The sequence below is a fragment of the Candoia aspera genome, chromosome 6, assembly GCF_035149785.1.
Source record: "Candoia aspera isolate rCanAsp1 chromosome 6, rCanAsp1.hap2, whole genome shotgun sequence".
Lineage (NCBI taxonomy): Eukaryota > Metazoa > Chordata > Lepidosauria > Squamata > Boidae > Candoia > Candoia aspera.
Genome location: NC_086158.1, coordinates 69,620,645 through 69,640,583, shown reverse-complemented (window position 1 = coordinate 69,640,583; position 19,939 = coordinate 69,620,645). Strand labels below are relative to the sequence as shown.

The following is a 19,939-nucleotide window of genomic DNA, read 5'->3' as shown; positions in this document are numbered from 1 at the left end:
TACAGCCAGAGATTGCTTATGGCATTTCAAGTTGAAATCCTCCCCTCTGCAAAAAAAAAAAAAAAAGGCAGAGAAGATATCCTGGCTTAACATAGCTCAAGCAATTATTTTCAAGCATTTGATACTGCTCAGAATACAAAGTAGTTGCTTTTCAATTCTATGCTCTGCTTGTATAGCTGGTATGAGATAGCTCTGGGTATGTTATTAGAGGACTTTCAATCTCAGCAAGGTTCATAGCTCATTTCATTATAATCTAAACACTCAGGAATTATTAAATAGCCTGAAATGGAATGTTCTTAAAGCAGGACATTGCATCTCAAGAATTAACCCACAAGCATGTTTTCAAGAGAGAAAAGTTCACTGTCTTTTTGGCTGGGAATTCTAGGAGTTTTAGTGCAGCATGCTTGGAGGGCATCAAGTTGGAGAAGATAGGGATAGGGTGCCAAAACTCTTCCTACTGGAGCTCTCAATGGCATTTTATATCACTGAATATGATACAGTACCTTGCTAGTGACTCTGTGGCTGAATAACATCAAATTTCTATTCAGACCTGTAACACTTGGCTGTGAGCTCCCTTAATTGTCCATCTATACAAAATAGGGGGGAACTGAGATCCAGGAATTAGGGTTACAGAATCATGACTGAGATCTCTCAGTTCAATCCTCCATTCTATTTGAATCAGCAAAGACTGTATGGATGCTGAAGACAGTAAAAGTCTAGATATGGGCCACATAAATTCAAGATGAATTATTGGACTTCTACTCTATAAAATTTTTATTAATGACTTTTATCTGCTCTTCAGCTAGCTCTGCATAATCTCAGACAGCAGTCTTGCCCTTGTCCTCCAGGCTTAGGTCAACTGAGGACCTAAATATGCAAAGCATTTACCCCATCAGTAATTGAAAGACTAACAGTTAGATGAGAATTGGCTAATCAAGTAACAGTAGTGTTTTTCAAACCTCCATTAGACGGGATTGCAAGACAATGGATGAAGAGTCCTTGGAACATGCCTTCCCTGTAGGTCCCTTCCAGGCAGGCCTACTAAAAAATAGGTTTAACACAAAATCATTCAGATATTCCCAGAGCCCTGTACAAAACCTGAGTATTTTATTATGTTTTTTAAACACTGTCTAATCATACCTCAAGTGCACAAAAGGGGAGGGATTTACGGAAACAAGCACTGAGCTTGCAGGGAAAGAGAAGCTGGACTGTTGCTGTTACTTTTGCTGCCCTGGGAAAGAGAATGCCTGAAGCAGCTCTGCCTGCCAGTGTTTTGCAAATGGAAGCATTTTAAGAGAAGCTAATTGAAAGCATGGAAAGTCTCTTTTCTTTCTTTTTCCTGGTGACTGAGAGTGGCTGGCTCAAAAATGAAATACGGATTTCAGGAATTATGCAAAAATAAGGAAGCTCATCCTTCCCATTAAAAATATGGCTTTACATTTAATTTTAGTTTTTGCTTATTCCAATAAAAATTATTTCATACAGTTGTAAGCTTCTATCATTGTTTTAACTGCTATGTCAATTAAAATATTATTAAAGGCAAGAGGTTCATTTATTTATTTATTGGTCCACTCTAATGATATCACTAGTTTTATCTGGGGGTGGGGGGTGTCACAGAAGTGCACGTACCATTTTAGGTGGTCCCAGGATCACAGAGTTTGAGAACCTCTGTATTGAGGAATGTCTGTCAAGAAACAGCACTATATATAGCATTTTTGCTTTGACATTGAGTATTCTTTGGTGTTAATTTATGATTGTGAAAGATACATAATATGACAAGCAGTATTTTTTATGGGATCAATGATTACTGATTTAGAAATATGAAACATTTTAGGAAAGTAAGCTGCTGTTCATGTCCTTGCTATAGATTTTTATTTTTCATACTTTGAACCTATAATTGTAAAAGACTTACTGCTCATTGTTCCATGGTATTAGCAATTATCATTCTGTTTCTCAACAACCCATTGAGGATCTGCTGATTTAAATTCTGCATGCCGAATCTCTTGTTGGCAAAAAGGCTAAAAAAATAATGAGTTAATTTCAGTGACAATAGCTTCATTATCATGCCAGCTGCTATGATTTTATAAGGGTTTTTTTTCCCCTCCCCTCCAAACCTACCCCTTTTTGTTCCTCTTTTTTTATTTTAATTTGAGGGATGTATAATTTGAGTGTTATTTTAAATGTTGGGGTTGTCTGGAGAAGACTAATCATAACTACTGTGATTCTTGAAAATTTGTGCCTCCAGGCAAATTTTCACAGCTATCTACAAATAGTTTGCTTAGAAATAGCTTTGCTGAACTATTTCTATTTCTGAAATGTAGCAACCCACAGAATGTATTTTTGCATTATACACATGTGAGTTCAGATGCAGGCATGAGGAATTTGTGAGTCTCCAAGTGTTATTTAACTACCACTCCTGGTAAAGTGAGAACCAGCAGGGCCAATGGTGAGGGATGTTGGGAGAAGTAGTTTTGCAACATATGAATCGGCACATGTTCCCCATCTTTGTTACAGGGTAAAAATACGCAGCTAGAGGCCATGGAGACATATCTAAACCTCTGAAAAGTACAATCTCACACATGCACTCCATATATAAATAAGGTATATAGAGAGCAGGATGATTACATCTATAGTTCTTTCCCCCTTTGATAAAACTATACATTGCCTGTTTTCCTTAGGAAGGATCTAATAAAAATAATTTAATTTTCAAACTTTGAGATAACCCATATTTTAACAAATCCCATTGTTCATTTTAGAGGGAAAATTTATAATTAACATTTTCTTTTTTAGAGCTTATCTCACCAACAGACTGTAAAATTAATCTTGAAATCTTCTAGTCTGAATGGCTAAAATTTGTGCTTGAATTGTTTTATCCTACACCACTATGATAGTGGTTGAATTCCCCCCTGAACACTTGTTGTCTGAATGGTAGCTCACAGAATACAACTTGGAGACTGCACTCACTTGAAACTTGTCTGGCAGGAAGCCATATGGAAGCAGCTTGGTGAACAACTGTATGTTAAAAAAAAAATCAGCATAATTTTTAAGTGCCTTAAGCACTCATTCCTTCCCTAATAAAAGTCACTAAAATAAGGAGACTAATGATGTTGTTACTCTAGTTATGAAAACAAAACCTAAGATTGATATGAAATTGTCCAGAAGTCCCATAAATGTGATTACAGATGGGAGAGATCTTCTATCTTGCCTGAGTAAAGTTATTTCCAGCTCTTTATGACCTAACTTAATCAAAGGAAGGATCAGACACTGCACAACACAGGCTGTATCGAAAAGAAACTCTGCATTTTGCTAAACGTATTATACACAGGATGCTGTTGTAGTCTGAATTCTGCTAGTAGTCCCAATAATGCCTTTATTGCTTGTATAGGCTTGCTGTTTGTTTGCTTTCTTTTAAAAAAAATAGCTGCTGGAAAAATAAAGGAGAAAGCTTTCATTTGAATTTCTTTCTCCATGCAAGTAACATGTATGCAGTAGTTGTTAGGATAGCAATGTAAGGCTTGTAGGTTCAGAAGCTGTTGCTGGGCATTGAGTATGAGAGGGCTGTTGCTTCATGCCCTGCGAGCTTCTGGGCAGCATATAACTGCCTATTGTGCCAGTAAGATTTTAGACTTGAATGATAGGAGAACTCTTCTTCTTCATGGGCATTTTCTAAATTACCCAGGCATTATACAATGTAGATGGAATGAAATATTGATAGCACCCATGCCTATTGTCAGCCTTACCAGGTGGACCAGACAGGAAACAATATGACATGAGCTAATTCTACTCTATTGTAAAGCTACATTAACAGAATCTTGCAAGTCTGAAAGTACAAATCTCCCGCCATCTCCTTTACAAGCCAAGAAACTAGGGAGGGTCTTTTCTGAGCCTCTGGCTGTGCCCGCTATCCAGCTGCAGACCATGCTGTCTCTTATCTGACTATTCCCTAGTCAGGGTCTCTGGGCCCAGTCTCCCAAGGTCATTCCCACATACCATTATATTTATTCTGAAAACTGACAGCCTTCAAATCACTTCCCTTGTGACTCTGAATCACATATTTCCCTCCCACATCTCTCTTATCTCAGAGAGATCTCCATACAAGTAGCTAAGAATGTTTCTGTATTTAAGATCTTCCTGTTTTTTGTGGGGTTGGGGGAGACTTGTAAGTTAGCGTAGGGCCCAAGTGCACAAATCCCAGTGGTCCTCATTAACTATACCTACAAAGCAGAACATGTCAGTTGATTCCAACAACTATCCAGTTCCTAACATTATCAGATATTTATTACCAACACAGTCATAAGGTCATCCATACAGTACTTCCATTCATCTTGAACCTTCAAGAGTAAGCATCACAAGAATTTTCTTTATGGATCAACTTCATTCTCATAATTTGTTCTCTGAAAATTTGTATATGTAGGGCTGGTCTGCCTGGTACTTGAAGTCTTGGATTATGTATTCCAGGAAACTTTTGAACTTAAGTGCTATTCTGCTTTTGCCAACCTAACCAGTACCACAGTATTGTTGAACTTGTTGCTCAACATTTCTGGAAGTTCTCAGGTGCGTACCCATAATGTATGAAAGTTCAAATAATCTGCTCAGTGACATTCCAGTATGATAGAAATTAATCAGTTTTTATTTCTGGGACAATGGTCTGAATCACAACAACTTGGAGTGTTTGTTTTTAAGTATTTTGGCTATTGGACATTGAAAACTTTTTTTCCATAACAGTATCTAATTTTTATTTTATATTATATTATAATTGTGATGGTAAATCTCAACCAAAAGTAGGCCAGTACCAGTTAGAAGGTGAAGAGAAGAGAGAAGTAATGAAAATAATATGGGAGGAAAAGAGGAAAAAAATACACTGTTTTGTCCTCTTCTTTACAGATTACCGTACTGACAAATATAAACCATGTGATGTAGTACATAAAAGCCTTGGAAGAGCACTTATTGCCAAATTATCCATTGGCTGTAAACTCAGTTGGTGATGTTGGGCCAGTGACGCTCATCCTCTGTTACCTTAGACTGGAGAAGGATTTTTTTTCCCACTGTAGGCCAGCTGATTAGCTAAACAGAGCAGATAATTAGAAGTCTGTTCCTCAACAGTCAACTCATCAGAGCTCCAAGAGGTGCACTTTGTGTGGCTGAGGGCCCAGGAGCTTCAAGTTGGCCCCACCCCCTGCTGTGTTTAAAAGATAGTTCTAAGGATAAAATGGAGAGGTGAACTTTGCCTGTTCTTTTGAAGTCCATGGGGGGAGGGGGGGGAAAGATGGCACATAAAAATAATATAAACATGAAAGGAAAAGCAAGGACCAGGAAAGTTTTTATTTTGCTGATGGAGATAGTTGCCTTTTCTTCCAAAAATATCTGAGTTGGAGCCTTTGCCATTATTTTATACCCTGAAAATAGGTGCAGAGATCACAGGAAGCCTGGCTCATACATTCTTTTAATTGATTGCAGAATGGAGAATCTCTACTACAGTATTTCCCAACCTTGGCAACTTTAAGGCCTGTAGACTTCAACTCCCAGAATTCCCCAGCCAACATATGCTGGCTGGGGAATTCTGGGAGTTGAAGTCTACAGGTCTTAAAGTTGCCAAGGTTGAAAAACCCTGCTCTACTGTCTCCAGTTGTGAACTAGAGCAGAGAGAGAAGTATACAGTACGCCAATGAAATGCCATTGCAGAAAGATTCTCCCATCCTCCATATATATATATATATATATATATATACATACATATACATACATACATACATACACACATACATACATACACACACACACATACACACACATACATACACACACACACACACACATACCCTAACCCTAACCCTAACCGCACATTAGCCACTTTCTTGAATATTTATAGCGGAGGGAGACAAGCTGTTCCAGTGGGAGGGAGCCATAGCAGAGAAGGTCTACCTGTCTCAGTTAAGGTGTGGACTTTCAGCATGCCCTCTCTGCTTGTCCATATTGGATCAGGAGATTTGAGTTAGAACAAGTGGTATCAGAGGTATCCCAGACCCAAGATATCTAGGGCTTTATAGGTAATCAGCAGCACCTTAAATTTACCCAGAAGCACATTGGTAACTAGTGCAGTTCCCATCACAGAACTCTCACATGCTGGTGCTGACTTTACCTTGATATTATTGATCATCACAGTATTTCCGCCTCACCCCTGTTACACCAACCCGTCCCACCCGGTCAGGCAGAGAGGGCATGTTGCGAACCCTGTCCATGAGGGATTGCCAATTGGCAGGGTCCAGGAGGAGGGCCTTCTCTGCCATTGCTCCCGCCCTTTGGAATAATAGATCGAATCCGACCTAACACAGGCTAGAGCCGCTATTAAGGCCTACCTTGTGGCGTTATTTCACATTATTTCTATAAATCATTCCACTTCGACACATTATAAAAATCACTAAATACAGTTACTCCCTTCCCTTATATTGAAATAAAGAAAAAAAAATTAATATGAACCTCCTAAACAAATTTCCCCCATCAAAAGATAGCACTTATCTAATTATTCCCTTCCTACTGTTATTCTATACATTTCTGTCTGCTATAATAAAAATCAAACTAAAAAGCACATAAATTATCTGCCATTATACTTAATAGTACAACAGTTTTAATATTCTTAATAAACCCAAAACCAAAGCATTTTTACCCTAATAATCGTAATCCAAATCCTTAAAGACAAATAACATCAGCCAAACCCAAAAAGCAATCCAGGTAAACATTCTTTAACCTTTATCCCACTTCAAAATAAACCAGAGCATTTACATATCCCCACAATGCGCACAGAGCTTTTTTCTTAGGAAAATCAAAGAGCCCAACTGCCCCCCTCAAAAACTCCAACTTCTCTTCAGGAGCCCTCCCATACATAATAATCTCTTCTTTTCCATGGCACTCCTCCAGAAGATCAATTTCACTTGTGGCTTGCAACTCAATCTCTCCTTTAATTTCTTCAACTGGATTTCTGATCTTCATCCAGCATTTCAACAGAAGTCCCGATCTCACTCTTAGAAAAGACATTTCTGTCGCTGTTAAATTCCTCATTTTCCTCCAGAACATCCCCAACCAGATGACACATTTTAGACTTCATATTTTCCACAATGTCCTGAATGCCTTGCATAAAAACTTATGCAAGGGGGTAAGGCGGAAATACTGTGATGATCAGTAATATCAAGTCAAAGTCAGCACAGGCATGTAGGAATCAGAAAGAATCTGTTTAAAATCTTGTTGGAAGTCAGAGAAAGTCTGTTTAAAATCCTCCATGTCTCAAGCAGTAGATTATGGCACCCCCTAGGAGCTTAACCAGCGAAAGTTGAAGGTATGAAAGAATTCCTAAATGTATTTATATTAGCGAACATGAGATACCCAGACCGTTCCCCAGGGAAAGTAGAAGCAGAAAACTGAAAGTTCAAAACAGCTGATTCAATGTGTAGGAAAATGCTAATACCTTCAAATTTAGTACAAAAATAATAACAGGGAGACAATTATTTACTCTCAATCCTCCTTAATATTTGGATGGAAAGCATTATTAAAGAATTTTTTAAAAATTAATCTCAGAAATAATGATAAGCACCAAGAGAACCCACTCCTCCTTGCTGTAGAAAGCCTCTCTTAGGGTATACATACTTTAAAAAAATATAAATTTGGTGATTTAGAAATGGGGTGGCCAGTCTTAGTGTCCCTTTAAGGAAATGCTGATGTCCCAGCCTTCCAGCTAGCTCTTACTAGTTGAACATGAACTCCGTTTGCAATTTTCTGGCTGCAAGCAGCCGTCCAGAGGACAGATGGGGTGATTCCAGGTGTTTTCCTTTATCCAGACAACACTCCTGGGCTTCAGGAAAACCTGCCTGAGCCTGAAAAAAATGGTCAGCTCCACCTGCTAAGCCTGTGGGCACAGCTGTTCAGTCTGCCATGTCCCCACTGGAAGTCATCTGTCAGATATTTTCCAAAGCAATGACTTTGTCAGCCCTGCTAGCTTTCTAACAAGAGATGGCAGATAATAAATTCTTTCATTTGCAAAGCATGAGCTCCACTGATAGACCTTTTGGTAGAGTTGTACTAAATAGTGGCCTATGTGTGTTATGTTTGTTGGTATAAATAATACAGTTAACCTGACTGTTTAGCAGTTGGGTTGTCTTTATCATTAGGAATTCTAAGTTTTTACTGCAAAATACATTGGGCCAACCTTCTTTATCAATCCCACCTACCCCTGAATAATTCTCATGGTTTCAATCTCTGATTTTCTTAATTGATTTTCCAATTAGTTAAGGATAGTTATCTGTTACATTTGCTTTTCTATTTCTAATGCCTCCATGGTAATTTCATATTTATATGCAGTTTGTTGATAACCACACATCCTCATGCTTACTGTTCTTCCTTTCACATTTATTTCTCATTCTGATTCTTATTTTTGATAGTATAGGATTAACTTTCTTTTCACTATGACTATCTCATGCTTCCTCAAGGTCATATTCACCTTGCTTTTCCTTATCAAGTATTTGCTTGAAATAACTGTCAGACTTATTTTTTAAATATACCCACTCTTTCATAAGCATAAGTCTTCGATTGATAAGTCTTTCTGCTACTTAAAAGATGATGGGTGTGAACTTTCATCAAATTGTTTACTAATAATTACCTTGTAATGTTGTATTACATTAATACTTAAGGGAGGCCCAAGTTGACCTAAAATATATTCTAAAATAAAACATTGCTTAGGAAATATGGTGGAATCTGCTAGCTTTGCAAGTCTCAGTACAGGGTTAATTTTATAATATAAGCAGAGGCTAGCATTAGTTCAATTGCTCAAAATGGGTACCTCTTGTCTTGTCTATGATTGTTTGGATATTAATATAAATAATTGCCTAATGGGTGAGAGATTTCAGTTTGATGAATCTTAACAGTCCTGCAGTAGGATGAGGAGTAATGGAGTTTGTCTGAACGAATCCATTCTTTTACATTTTTAAGCAATAATGTAATACTTTAAGGACCAAGTCCATCATTCAATGTGGTAAATATGTACACTGCTTGCAGAAGATCCCAGGTTTCACTAGTACTTCCACTTAAAAGGATTAGGTAGGGTGGAATCCTAGGATAAGTTGGTTGACCATATAGATCAGTGTTTTTCAAACTTGGCAACTTAAAGAAGTGTGGATTTCAACTCCCAGAATTCCCCAGCCAGGATGCTGGCTGGGGAATTCTGGGAGCTGAAGTCCACAGATCTTAAAATTGCCAAGTTTGAAAAACACTGCTACAGATGATATATCAATAGCAAATGCCTATTATCCAGAATTGAATACAGGTGGCCTGTGTTTAAAACCACTTGTTCAATGACCATTCAAACTTATGACAGTGCTGAACGAGTGGTATTTACAACTGGTCCTCAAAGTTCTGGCCATCGCAGCATCCCCACAGTAACATGATCACGATCCAGGTGCTCAGCACCCTGCTTGCAATTACAATGGTTGTTGCGTTTCTGAATTAACCTGTGCAGAACTTGACTTGGCTTGCTAAATGATTTCCTGGGAGCTCATCACTGTTGCTGGATGACTACAGTAGATAAACGAGGAAGTACAAACATACAAATCTAATTCAACTTTTTTTGTTGTGTTATATCTAGGTGTGCATTGTACAAAAGAGAGATACAGAGAAGATGTATGCCATGAAGTACATGAATAAGCAACAGTGCATTGAAAGAGATGAGGTTCGGAACGTGTTCAGAGAACTAGAGATTCTGCAGGAAATTGAGCATGTCTTCTTAGTGAATCTCTGGTGAATCTCTTTTTTACTCATGTTTTAAGAAGGTGTCTCAATTCCACTGATTTTCCAAATGTATTCATCTAGTTGAAAGCATGTTAGTCTTATCAGAAGAGGGTCTTGGGTCAGCAGTGCATAGGGTATGATTTTCAGAATTCCATAATACATGAAGGAAAATAGTAGAGTCCACAGCCCATAGCAAACAAAACTTAGCATTATAGAAACCCAGAGTCTTAATAGACTATGAATTCAGAAGAATATCTATAGAAATGGAGAGCCCAGTTATACAACTGGTTTATGATAACAGTTTATATAATAAAGCATAGTTCCTTTAAATGTGCCTACAATTATAGAATTGGGTATTTATTAGATTAGGAATTATCAGAGCTGAAGGTTAAGACATTTGGAAGGCACCAGTTGGAGAACACTTATCAGGAAAAAGAAACCAATTAGAGAAGTATAAAGTAAAAGAAATGAGAATAGGGCAAATGGGATAAATAAAGAACATGATGAAATTTAGTAAAGACTAAACTTTGGTTATTGGAAAAGACAAACATACAGTACTAACTTGATTAACTGTGGAGATCACATTGAGCTGGATTTTTTCATTTGATGGGATCGCACAATGGAATTCTGAGAGGATCTGTGTCTTTATAATTTAAGGAAGGATTGCACAGCAAAGCTGGCTACCATAATTGTAGGAGAATTTGTCTTGGTTTGGCTTATTTAGTTTTTCATCTAAAGTTGTTACTATTATTTAAAAGAAGCATGAATTATATTGAATTACATTGCTATCCGTAGCAATTCTCTTTCCACTGTCTTTCTTAAGATTAACAGTTTTCATACCAACCAGTTAGCTCATGTGAGGAACAGGGTTAGAGAAATAATAAACTGGAGTGACATCAGTAAGGCTATAAGTTGGGGAATAGACTTCTCAGTCCATTAGGATAAAAAGTCACATCTCTACTGAAAAATGCTGGTGTATGAGAAACTCAGCTGGAACTTCAGTGAGATCTGCCCAGGCTCAAGGGAGCAAACATAGCACTCTTTCCTCCCCTCGCCCTCCCCCCATAACAAATGTGTGGGGTGACTGGCCCAAAGTCACCTAGTGGGCTTTCGTGGTTGGGGATAAACTTGAACCTAGGTGTCCCTTGTTACCCTAACCACTGTGTCATAGTAAAGGGATGGGGTGGGGTGGGGAGATGTCTCTTGCCCTGATTGCACAGGAGAAGGTTTAGCATAACAATCAATATATAAGACACATCTCTGTGGTTTTAAGAACGTAAGAAAAAGTATGCTGGACCAAAATTAAAGGCCCAATTTAACATTCTGTTTCTAACTGTCCAACCAGGAACCACAAACAGAACATGGCTCCAGTAGTTTCTTCTGTTTCATTTTCTCCAGAAAGTTACTGTTGAATGTGCACAGCTCCAGTCTTGGAAATAAGGCATACCTAGGCTAAGTACTAGCTACTTAGCTTTATCTCTTACGCAGTTGTGTGACTTCCTTTCAAAGCTGTTCAAATTGGGGACTATCACGTCTTCATGTGATAATAAATTCTGCAAGTTAACCCTGATATGTGAAGATTCCCCTCCCCCCCAAAAAGCTTTTGGTATTATGAGAAGGAACAAATTTCTCTGTTATCACTTTATCCACAGCATGCATAGTTTTGTATACCAATAATGTGTGTATTTGTATCCCCTCTTTACTCTAAGCTGAAAAGACACTAAATAGCAATGTTCTCTCATAGGGGAATTGCTCAAACCTCTTGATCCTTCTGGTTGTCCTGTTTTGTTTTTTGGGTACAACACTTTGCCATGTAAATACCCATTCTTCCCATAGCTTTCTGTATGGGTAATTCAGGCACTGGCATTTTTTTCAAGAGACAGGCACTACCAAGTGAGCTTATAAATGGCATTTAACAATAAATAATTTTAAAAATGTACCAAATCTCATAAACATTTTTGGTAAGTTTTCAGTATTTTCATCCCTGGGATCTTGCACTCTCATCTGAATTTTCATGAGTGCTCATGAGGCAACATTGAATTCTGATAAGATTTGGTGTTTTGTGGAGTTTTCAGTCTTTATAAATATAATTTGGTGGGTTCTGTGGGCACCATCTAAAACAAAGTTTCTGAACCTTGAGAACTTTAAGATGTGTGGACTTCAACTCCCAGAATTCTCCAGCCAGCATGGCTGGCTGGAGAATTCTGGGAGTTGAAGTCCACACATCTTAAAGTTCCCACGATTCAGAAACACTGATCTAGAAGGATCATGTTTTATTTCTTAACCCTATTACAAATGAAGAAATGTAAAGGAGTAACTATGTTATGTGCCTTTTACAAAGACCCAGGTAAAATATACCTTCCATTTATTGGGGGTGATAAAGAGAAGTTGATGTTTCTAACTCAAGTTTCTAAATGAATTGTATCATCTAGATATTCTTATAAGAAGATAATTCTCTGTCCTATTTGATCACCCTTTTAACCATTTTTTCACTCAACACTGGCAGATAAAACAAACATGTCCCGCTGATGAGGTCCCAGAATTTCTGTATTAAAAAGATTCCAGGCAGCTCAGGCTAACGACATCTTGCCAATGAGTCATTCACACTGATGGCACTGGTTTTCCTTTGATAATGAAATGAGACAGGCTGCTTGATATTCCAGTACATTATTGATTATGCCTGGAAAAAATTACTGTGTAATGATCATATTATAGAAGTCATGTGATCCAGCCAGATATAGAAGCAGGATTATATGAACAAGTTAAAATTAACTATGACAGCTGCTCTCTGCTAGAACAGCGGACAGCTAACAGTAATAAGCATTAAAACAAAATGACACCCCAAAATATATAAATACAGGGGTTCAAAAGAACTGGGACAAATGAAAGAAGTTGAAAGATATATATTTAGATATATAGACGCATTATTATTATTCAAGCACATGGATAAGTGGCAAGGAGAGCTAGTATATGGCAAAATAATATTGCCTTTGAAAATATAATGGAATTCCCTGTTCCCTCATTTTTCTGCAGGTACTCCTTCCAAGATGAAGAAGACATGTTCATGGTGGTGGATCTGCTCTTGGGTGGTGACTTACGTTATCATCTTCAACAAAATGTTCAGTTTACAGAAGAAACAGTTAAACTCTATATCTGTGAAATGGCATCGGCTTTAGACTATTTGCGCAGTCAGCGTATTATACACAGGTGACCTTACAATCTCTTGTTGACAGCTCTGAGGAGCAGGTCTAGCTCTATGAACTTATTTCATTCTAGCTCCCTGAGAACAGCTCTATGGAATCTCAGCTCTGAAACTGATCTTATAGTTGGAGTAAATTTTCTTCAGTAAATACTTAATCTCTAGTCCTGGAATGGAATGACTATTCACTGTAGAGAATAATCACAACCACAATCTAATTCTCTAATCCTCTAATCTTTATCTACACATGTTTTAGTTATATAGAATTCTGAACATGCAGGTAACTTCATGTTCATGCCATCGTACTCTTTGATGCAGTTCTTTGTGATTAGTTTCTTTCCACAGAATTATAACTGAGACTAGTGGCTGCTGTGTCTAGTTCCAGACAAAATGTTTCTCAGTTTTGTTTTGTTTTGTTTATTTCTGGCAAAATTTCTGGAGAGACTGGAGAAACTCCATTATTTCTGGAGAAACTGTGTTACCATGAGTCAAAATTGCTTCAGGCATCAGCTTTTACCAATCTGGTGCTTTTCAGATGGGTTGGAACAGCTTCCTGAATTCCTAGCAAATTCTTCTGGAAATTCTAGGAACTGAAGTCCCAACATATACAGAGGGCACCAAGTTGGGGAACATTAAACTAATGAGATCTAATCTCTTCCTCCTCCAGCAAATAGCAGCCACAAATTCAGATTAGAACTATTCGTTTATTTATTTGTCAAATTTGTCACTGCCCATCTCCTCCCACCACCAACTATGGCACTTACAAAGAATAATTTCCTTTTTACCTACCATATTTTTCCAATTAAAATTACCCTCCTCTTCAGTTGTCTTAAGCTGCAATCTTTACCTGCAAATGTGCCTATAAATGCTGTCCAAGGAGCTCCGAGTAGTATACATGGTTCCATCCCTCCCCTGTATGTTTACAACAATCTGTGAGTTACTGGCTCAGAATCATCCAGTGAATTTCATACTGAATGAACTTTAGATCTTCCTGAATGTTAGTCCCATATTTTAACCATAACAGCACAAGGTCCTCATGTGCACGTATGCATTCCCAGAGAGATGCCAATGGATGAATTAAACTGACCTACTCTGGCATTGCAGCCCAATTTAACTCTCATCTAGAGACCCATGGCAGCTGCTATTTAATACAGTTTGAAGATGGAACTATCTTCATCATAAGACAATTCCATCTGACAAGAACTGTATTCAGACTATGACATGTCTTTGTTTACTGAGCATGTTTTTATACATTATATTCAAATGAAATGACTTTAAGAGGGTCATGGACATTTCACACCTCTGTTTTTGTGTAGCAGAGCTAGATAATATTTTTACAATCTTGGAAACAATAAGAAAAACTCAAACTGTTTAATAGCTTCTTAGGGCAATTTGCTTGATGTGGAGAGAGAAACAAAAGGTGCACTTGCCTTTTTCTGTCAAGAGTAAGTTTTATAATTTTTGCTTTTCAGAGATGTGAAACCAGACAACATTCTCCTTGATGAACAGGGTAAGGAAAAAGCATATGGGACTTATTTCATGGGTGGGGTTTTTTTTGGGTGCTTTGTATTTTGTGCATTTAATTCAATATTGTAGTATTAGGCTCCAATTTCTGCAGCAGTAAGAGATGCACACAAGTTGGTAAGATTTGCAATAAGCTGATTTCATCATGGCTTTCTCAGCAAGCCCTGGGGCACAGCCATTTGTGACCCCTGCATTTATATTGGGATATTATTCTTTAGTATGTATGGTGTTTTCTTCCCTGATATAGTTATATATATTAGGTTTTTGTTTTGTTTAGTGTGTTGCTTGCTTGTTTTATTGCTTTAATAACTTGTACATAACCAAGATTTGCTTTGATGATTGAGGCAGCTTATAAATGGAAAAAAAAAAGAAAGTAAGGAAGAAATAACTGGTAGAAAAGAGACATTATTGGTAGCTACTACGATTTGTTTTAGAACAATTCTGGCCAGTGTAACTTTCTGCAAAAACAACTTAAACAGAAGCCTTAAAGCACCATTATATCCATCTATCTCTACCTCTACCTCTACCTCTACCTCTACCTCTACCTCTACCTCTACCTCTACCTACCTACCTACCTACCTACCTACCTACCTACCTACCTATCTATCTATCTATCTATCTATCTATCTATCTATCTATCTATCTATCTATCTATCTATCTTCTATCTACCTTCTATCATCTATCGTCTATCATCTATCATATCTATCTATCTATCTATCTATCTATCTATCTATCTATCTATCTATCTAACTATCATCTATCTATCATCTCTTCCTCCCTCCCTCCCTCCTTCTACCTACCTACCTACCTACCTACCTCTCTTTTGCTTTTCTTGATCACCAAAGCAATGAGGCTTCTCTCTATCTTCCCAAATCCTTACTCAGAAAATTGTAGTTTCTTACTGCCAGTAACAGTTGAAAGCAGCAATCTGTTCCCTACCAGGCTGATCAGCTGCACTGCAAGGAAAAGCAGGCAGAGCTCCCAGCCATTCTGTGGGCCACAAAAATTGTAGCAGAATATCACTTGCAGGCTACAAGTTGCTCATCCAATATTTTTAGGGTCTTCTTTATCCTTTGTTAGTATAGATACCTTGTAATCTGTTTGCATGCCTATGATGGCAGAATCAAGACAATGGTTGGGTTTGAAGAAAGATACCAGAAGTTTGCTGGCCTTTAGGTCCAGCAAGGATTATAACTCAGTAATACACCATATGCTTTAGACTTAGAAGAGCACAGGTTCGGGTGCTGGCATCTCCAGACCAGGCTAGAGAAAATATTCTTGTCTGACACTCTGAGGAGACTTGCTGTTGAATTAGCATAGACAATGACTCACTGAATCCATTTTCTGACCTGCGGTATGGCACTTCCAGCGATGCAGAGATGAAACCCCACAGGAACCATGGTTTCCCCATTTACTTCGAGAGAAATACTGTATGTCTCTTCCCTCTGTGGAATTGCATGGGTATCAGTCTTTACCACATGATCATTGAAGGCTAGTTAGGGAGAGTTGAAATGTGCAGTCCTCATGAACTGCATTCTCTCTCTCCTCTCCCTGGATCTGACTATTCAGATGGAAGCCTGTAGTTGCGTATTTATTTTAATGCTTCCTGCCTAACTCCTTAGCCAAATATCTGCCCTTTGCTGCAGGCCAGGACAAATCGCCAGGTGTCTATGAGCCATGTTCCAATGTGCCTGCAGTGCTCTGATGGCATGCTGCCAAAGACATACCTCAGGAGCCAGCAGTTTCAGATACCTGCTGAGGTGTATATAGCCTTCTACTTAGAGGTAAAAAGCAGAAAGCAAGCAGCAAAGTGAAGGTGTAAAAGGAAGGAGTTGTTTCCTCCACATATCTGCTGTTTCCCTTTGATTGGCAATGGGAATTCATCCCAAGAGGAGGAGATGAGCAGGCAAGAGTACTGAGGATTCAGGCCTACCAAGACTATCTTGCAAAACAGCCCCTGAATCTTTAACCAGCCCTGCCTGCGGTGTATATAAAAATAAACTAGGCAAAGGATGTAAAGAGTTAATGTGCCTATTTGTTTTATCTGGCCTTGGCTCATGAATCCCAAATGCTAGAAATCCACATGCAGGAGAAATAAAACAGCCCAGAGGAAAGGAGAGAGATTGATTTCAGACTCGCATTTTTATCTTGGTGTGAAAGCATTAGTAGTTGCTGATCTGCTGCAGGCAGCTTAAGAAAGATGATGTAGCGGGCCTAATTGTAGCATAAGTGAGATGTGGTTCTTAACACACACAATCTGATAGCAGTCACCTCTAGAATAGTGTAGCTTGAAATCCACTTCTCATAGTAAGGTCATATATTTAACACAGAGTTGATGAGTGTTTTTTAAAATCCGTTATGTAGGCAATACGTAGCTTTCCTGTCCTGGAGTGCAGATTACAGCAAGGATCTCCATCTTCAACCGAAGCAGACCTCCCCCTATTTCAGATGCAGTGTTGTTCATTCATGTGTTATACAGTGTGCCTGGGCAATTGGAGAGGGTTCAATTGCCCCAGATCTAAGCTGCAAAAATCCAGGCAACCACTAGATGGCAGCTATGAGGTGCAGAAGCCTGTGATTCTTTGCTGCCATCTAGTGGTCATTCATATGATGGCAGCCTAGATCTGGTAGCTCTGATCCCCCCACCCCCAATGCCATTGCTTGCTTTAAATTACTTCCCTATTTTTCATGCAGTTCCACATTTTAAAAGGATTGGTATCCATGTCATGTGAAATGTTATCTTCATTCTCTCTGTAATGAAACACTTCCTTAAGAGCTCAACAGAGAAACCCATTTCGTGTCAGATGGAGCTTTTGAATGAAAGATATTCATAAGGTGGAATTCCGATGGTTTGCAATCAACTGCCAGAAGTTTTCTCTATGCATCCCCTGATGTGTTCCGCTCTTTTCCAGCCCTGACAATAGTGTATTTCCCAATGAATCCTTTAAAAAGCTTATCAAACAGCTTTTCACACAACAGGAAGGAATACTTATTGGTTGGCTGGGAAAGCTTTTATCCTGTGTATATTCATATGTAATCCAAGATATATTTAAAGTTTCACAGTTTACACTTTAGTGCATCGATCAGAAAGAGATTCAAATAAGTTCTGATTTTGCTGATCCTGCAACATGTTTTTCTATTCTGAGTAACAGGAGAGACACTGCCAGCTTACCCTTTAGTAATCATAGAGGAGAATATGATGTGTGTGAAAGAGCTTGCTGATCTACAACAGCATTTTTTTAAAAAAAGAAGTATTATGAGTCATTCAAAATCCAAACTGATATGTTGGCCCATTAGAACAAAATCTTTTGTATCATATATTATAGTACAATTGTCTTTTACAATGGCACCTTCTTTAGCATCACCTTGATTATTCTGAAAATTATGTCCATAAGCTTAGGTAATGTAGAACTCTTACTGAAACTAGATACTCCCTAAAGAGAGAGATAAATGGGTTGTTTCACTGATACATTAGTTTTCCTGGTGGTATACTTAAACTTCAGATCATTTAACCGAAATTGATTGGTGTGCTTTCTAAAAATCCATCTGTGGGTTAGAATATGATATTTCAAAAATGGTATCAAGTAAGATATATTTGCTGTATATTGCTCTTTATTTCTCACAATAATATCACAACTTCCTTTATATTGACCCAGATCCTGGGTCCACCTTCTTTAATACTATCAACTGTTCTCCAACGGTTCAGGCAAGGAAGCTTCCATCCCTACTTGGAGATTCCAGAAATTGAACCTAGAACCCTTTGGGTACAAAGCACATGCTGTACCATTCAGCTATAGCTTTTTATCTGTTGTCATCTTCTGCAAGAGCTATATTCTCTTTTAAGAAACTATAAATGTTCTATCAAGGTTAACAATACAAATAATAGACTGCTTATACTTGCATATTTTCATCTACAGATATTTAGATAATTTCAGCCAACTATAATCAGTGAATTTAATCATGTTATACTGAAGTCCTATACTACATTTAGAGAATAGTTTATTTACATATGCAGCCAAAAGTATTGGTACCCCTCCATATGACAACAAATTCTTGCTGTAAATAGTAACACAAAGGAAAATGGCATGGACATAATTATTGATACCCGTTAGAAGTTAAAGGACATTATTGGATTTTAGCGATCTCTCAGGCAGACTATTTAATTAGTCATACATCAAAAACAAAATGTCTGCTCTGTGGGCTGTGGAATAAAAAATGGCGGTTGCCATTTACTGGTGTCAGTTTCAGCTTATTTCATGGTAAATTGGGATTCTTTGGGACAAAGTGGAGGAGTACCAATGCTTTTGGTTGTATCTGTACGCATGCTTACCGTAATAGGTGCAATGGAACATGGAAACATTAAGGATAATTGGAGTGGGTAGCCTGTAAGAGTAGAAGTCTAGAAAACCTTACCCTCAATCCTCGAAAGCCTACGCAAGTTTTGTTCTCCCAATGATTCCATTCATTGTGTGTCTTTTTCTGGGTGCATGAGGATTAGAAGCCGTTACTTTCAGCATGCTGATTTCTACATCCAATATCAGGCAACAGCAAAACCCAAGCCATATTCATGGACAATCTCCCTTCTTTAAAGGAAAGCAGAGATTTAGCGAAGTGCTTGCTGGCTCCAGAAAACGCCTGAGAATGGTGCACTGGAGTGGTGTGTGTTTCTTTTTTTTTTAACCCAGCAGTGAGAATTTTACAACTATGGGACTCTGATGATGCCCCACGGTTCACATTCGTAAGGGTAGATTCAGTTTTTATGTCAGTTCATAGATTCCACATTACCAGCGTTGCCTTAAATCATATATTTTAGAATAAATTAGCACCACAGGATTTTTGTGCCTAAATGTCACGTTGTGTTCTGTTTAAGGCCATGCCCATCTAACAGATTTTAATATTGCGACAATTATCAGAGATGGTGAAAGAGCGACTGCTCTTGCTGGAACTAAGCCCTATATGGGTAAGTAAACACTTTTCAGTTATTTAATGATACTGTCATGAGTAAGGATGGCCAGCAGGGGGCTCCCATCCAGACTGTCAAGCGCATGCGTAGCACTGAGGAATTGTTCAGCCATTCAAAGAGACACAGATCGGGACCGCCTTAACCCTTGGGGGTTATATGTCTGGGTTTTCCCATGCTTCTTCAGTTTGTTAGGATTCCTGTTAAGTACTAGCAATAAATATTAGAGACCAGTTCCTTGTCTCAGTGTGTTTCCTGGTTGTTAGGACAGATACCGTTTGTCTGCATATTCATAATGGGCTGGCGGATCAGATTCCTTGGGTATAACGTTAGGGTGGTCCTTGGAATGCCGTGATTAGAACTGACTGTGACAAGATGATTTACAAATGGTTTAAAAGCTCACTGTGAGATGAAAAACAAGAAACAAAAATGTTCTGTCCCTGTAACAAACTAATTAAAAGGATCATTAATTATCTGAGTGGCA

The 19,939-nt window shown here is 38.2% G+C and overlaps 1 protein-coding gene across 1 annotated transcript in view; it reads left to right on the top strand.

Annotated features, from left to right (window-relative positions):
• The window catches only part of STK32C (serine/threonine kinase 32C), a 214,384-nt gene that overhangs the window by 181,776 nt on the left and 12,669 nt on the right, over window positions 1-19,939 (top strand). Inside the window, exons 3-6 of the mRNA XM_063307362.1 lie at window positions 9,629-9,780; window positions 12,805-12,978; window positions 14,443-14,480; window positions 19,366-19,455. Of these exons, the coding sequence (XP_063163432.1) occupies window positions 9,629-9,780; window positions 12,805-12,978; window positions 14,443-14,480; window positions 19,366-19,455 (454 nt within the window). The remainder of the gene's footprint in view (window positions 1-9,628; window positions 9,781-12,804; window positions 12,979-14,442; window positions 14,481-19,365; window positions 19,456-19,939) is intronic.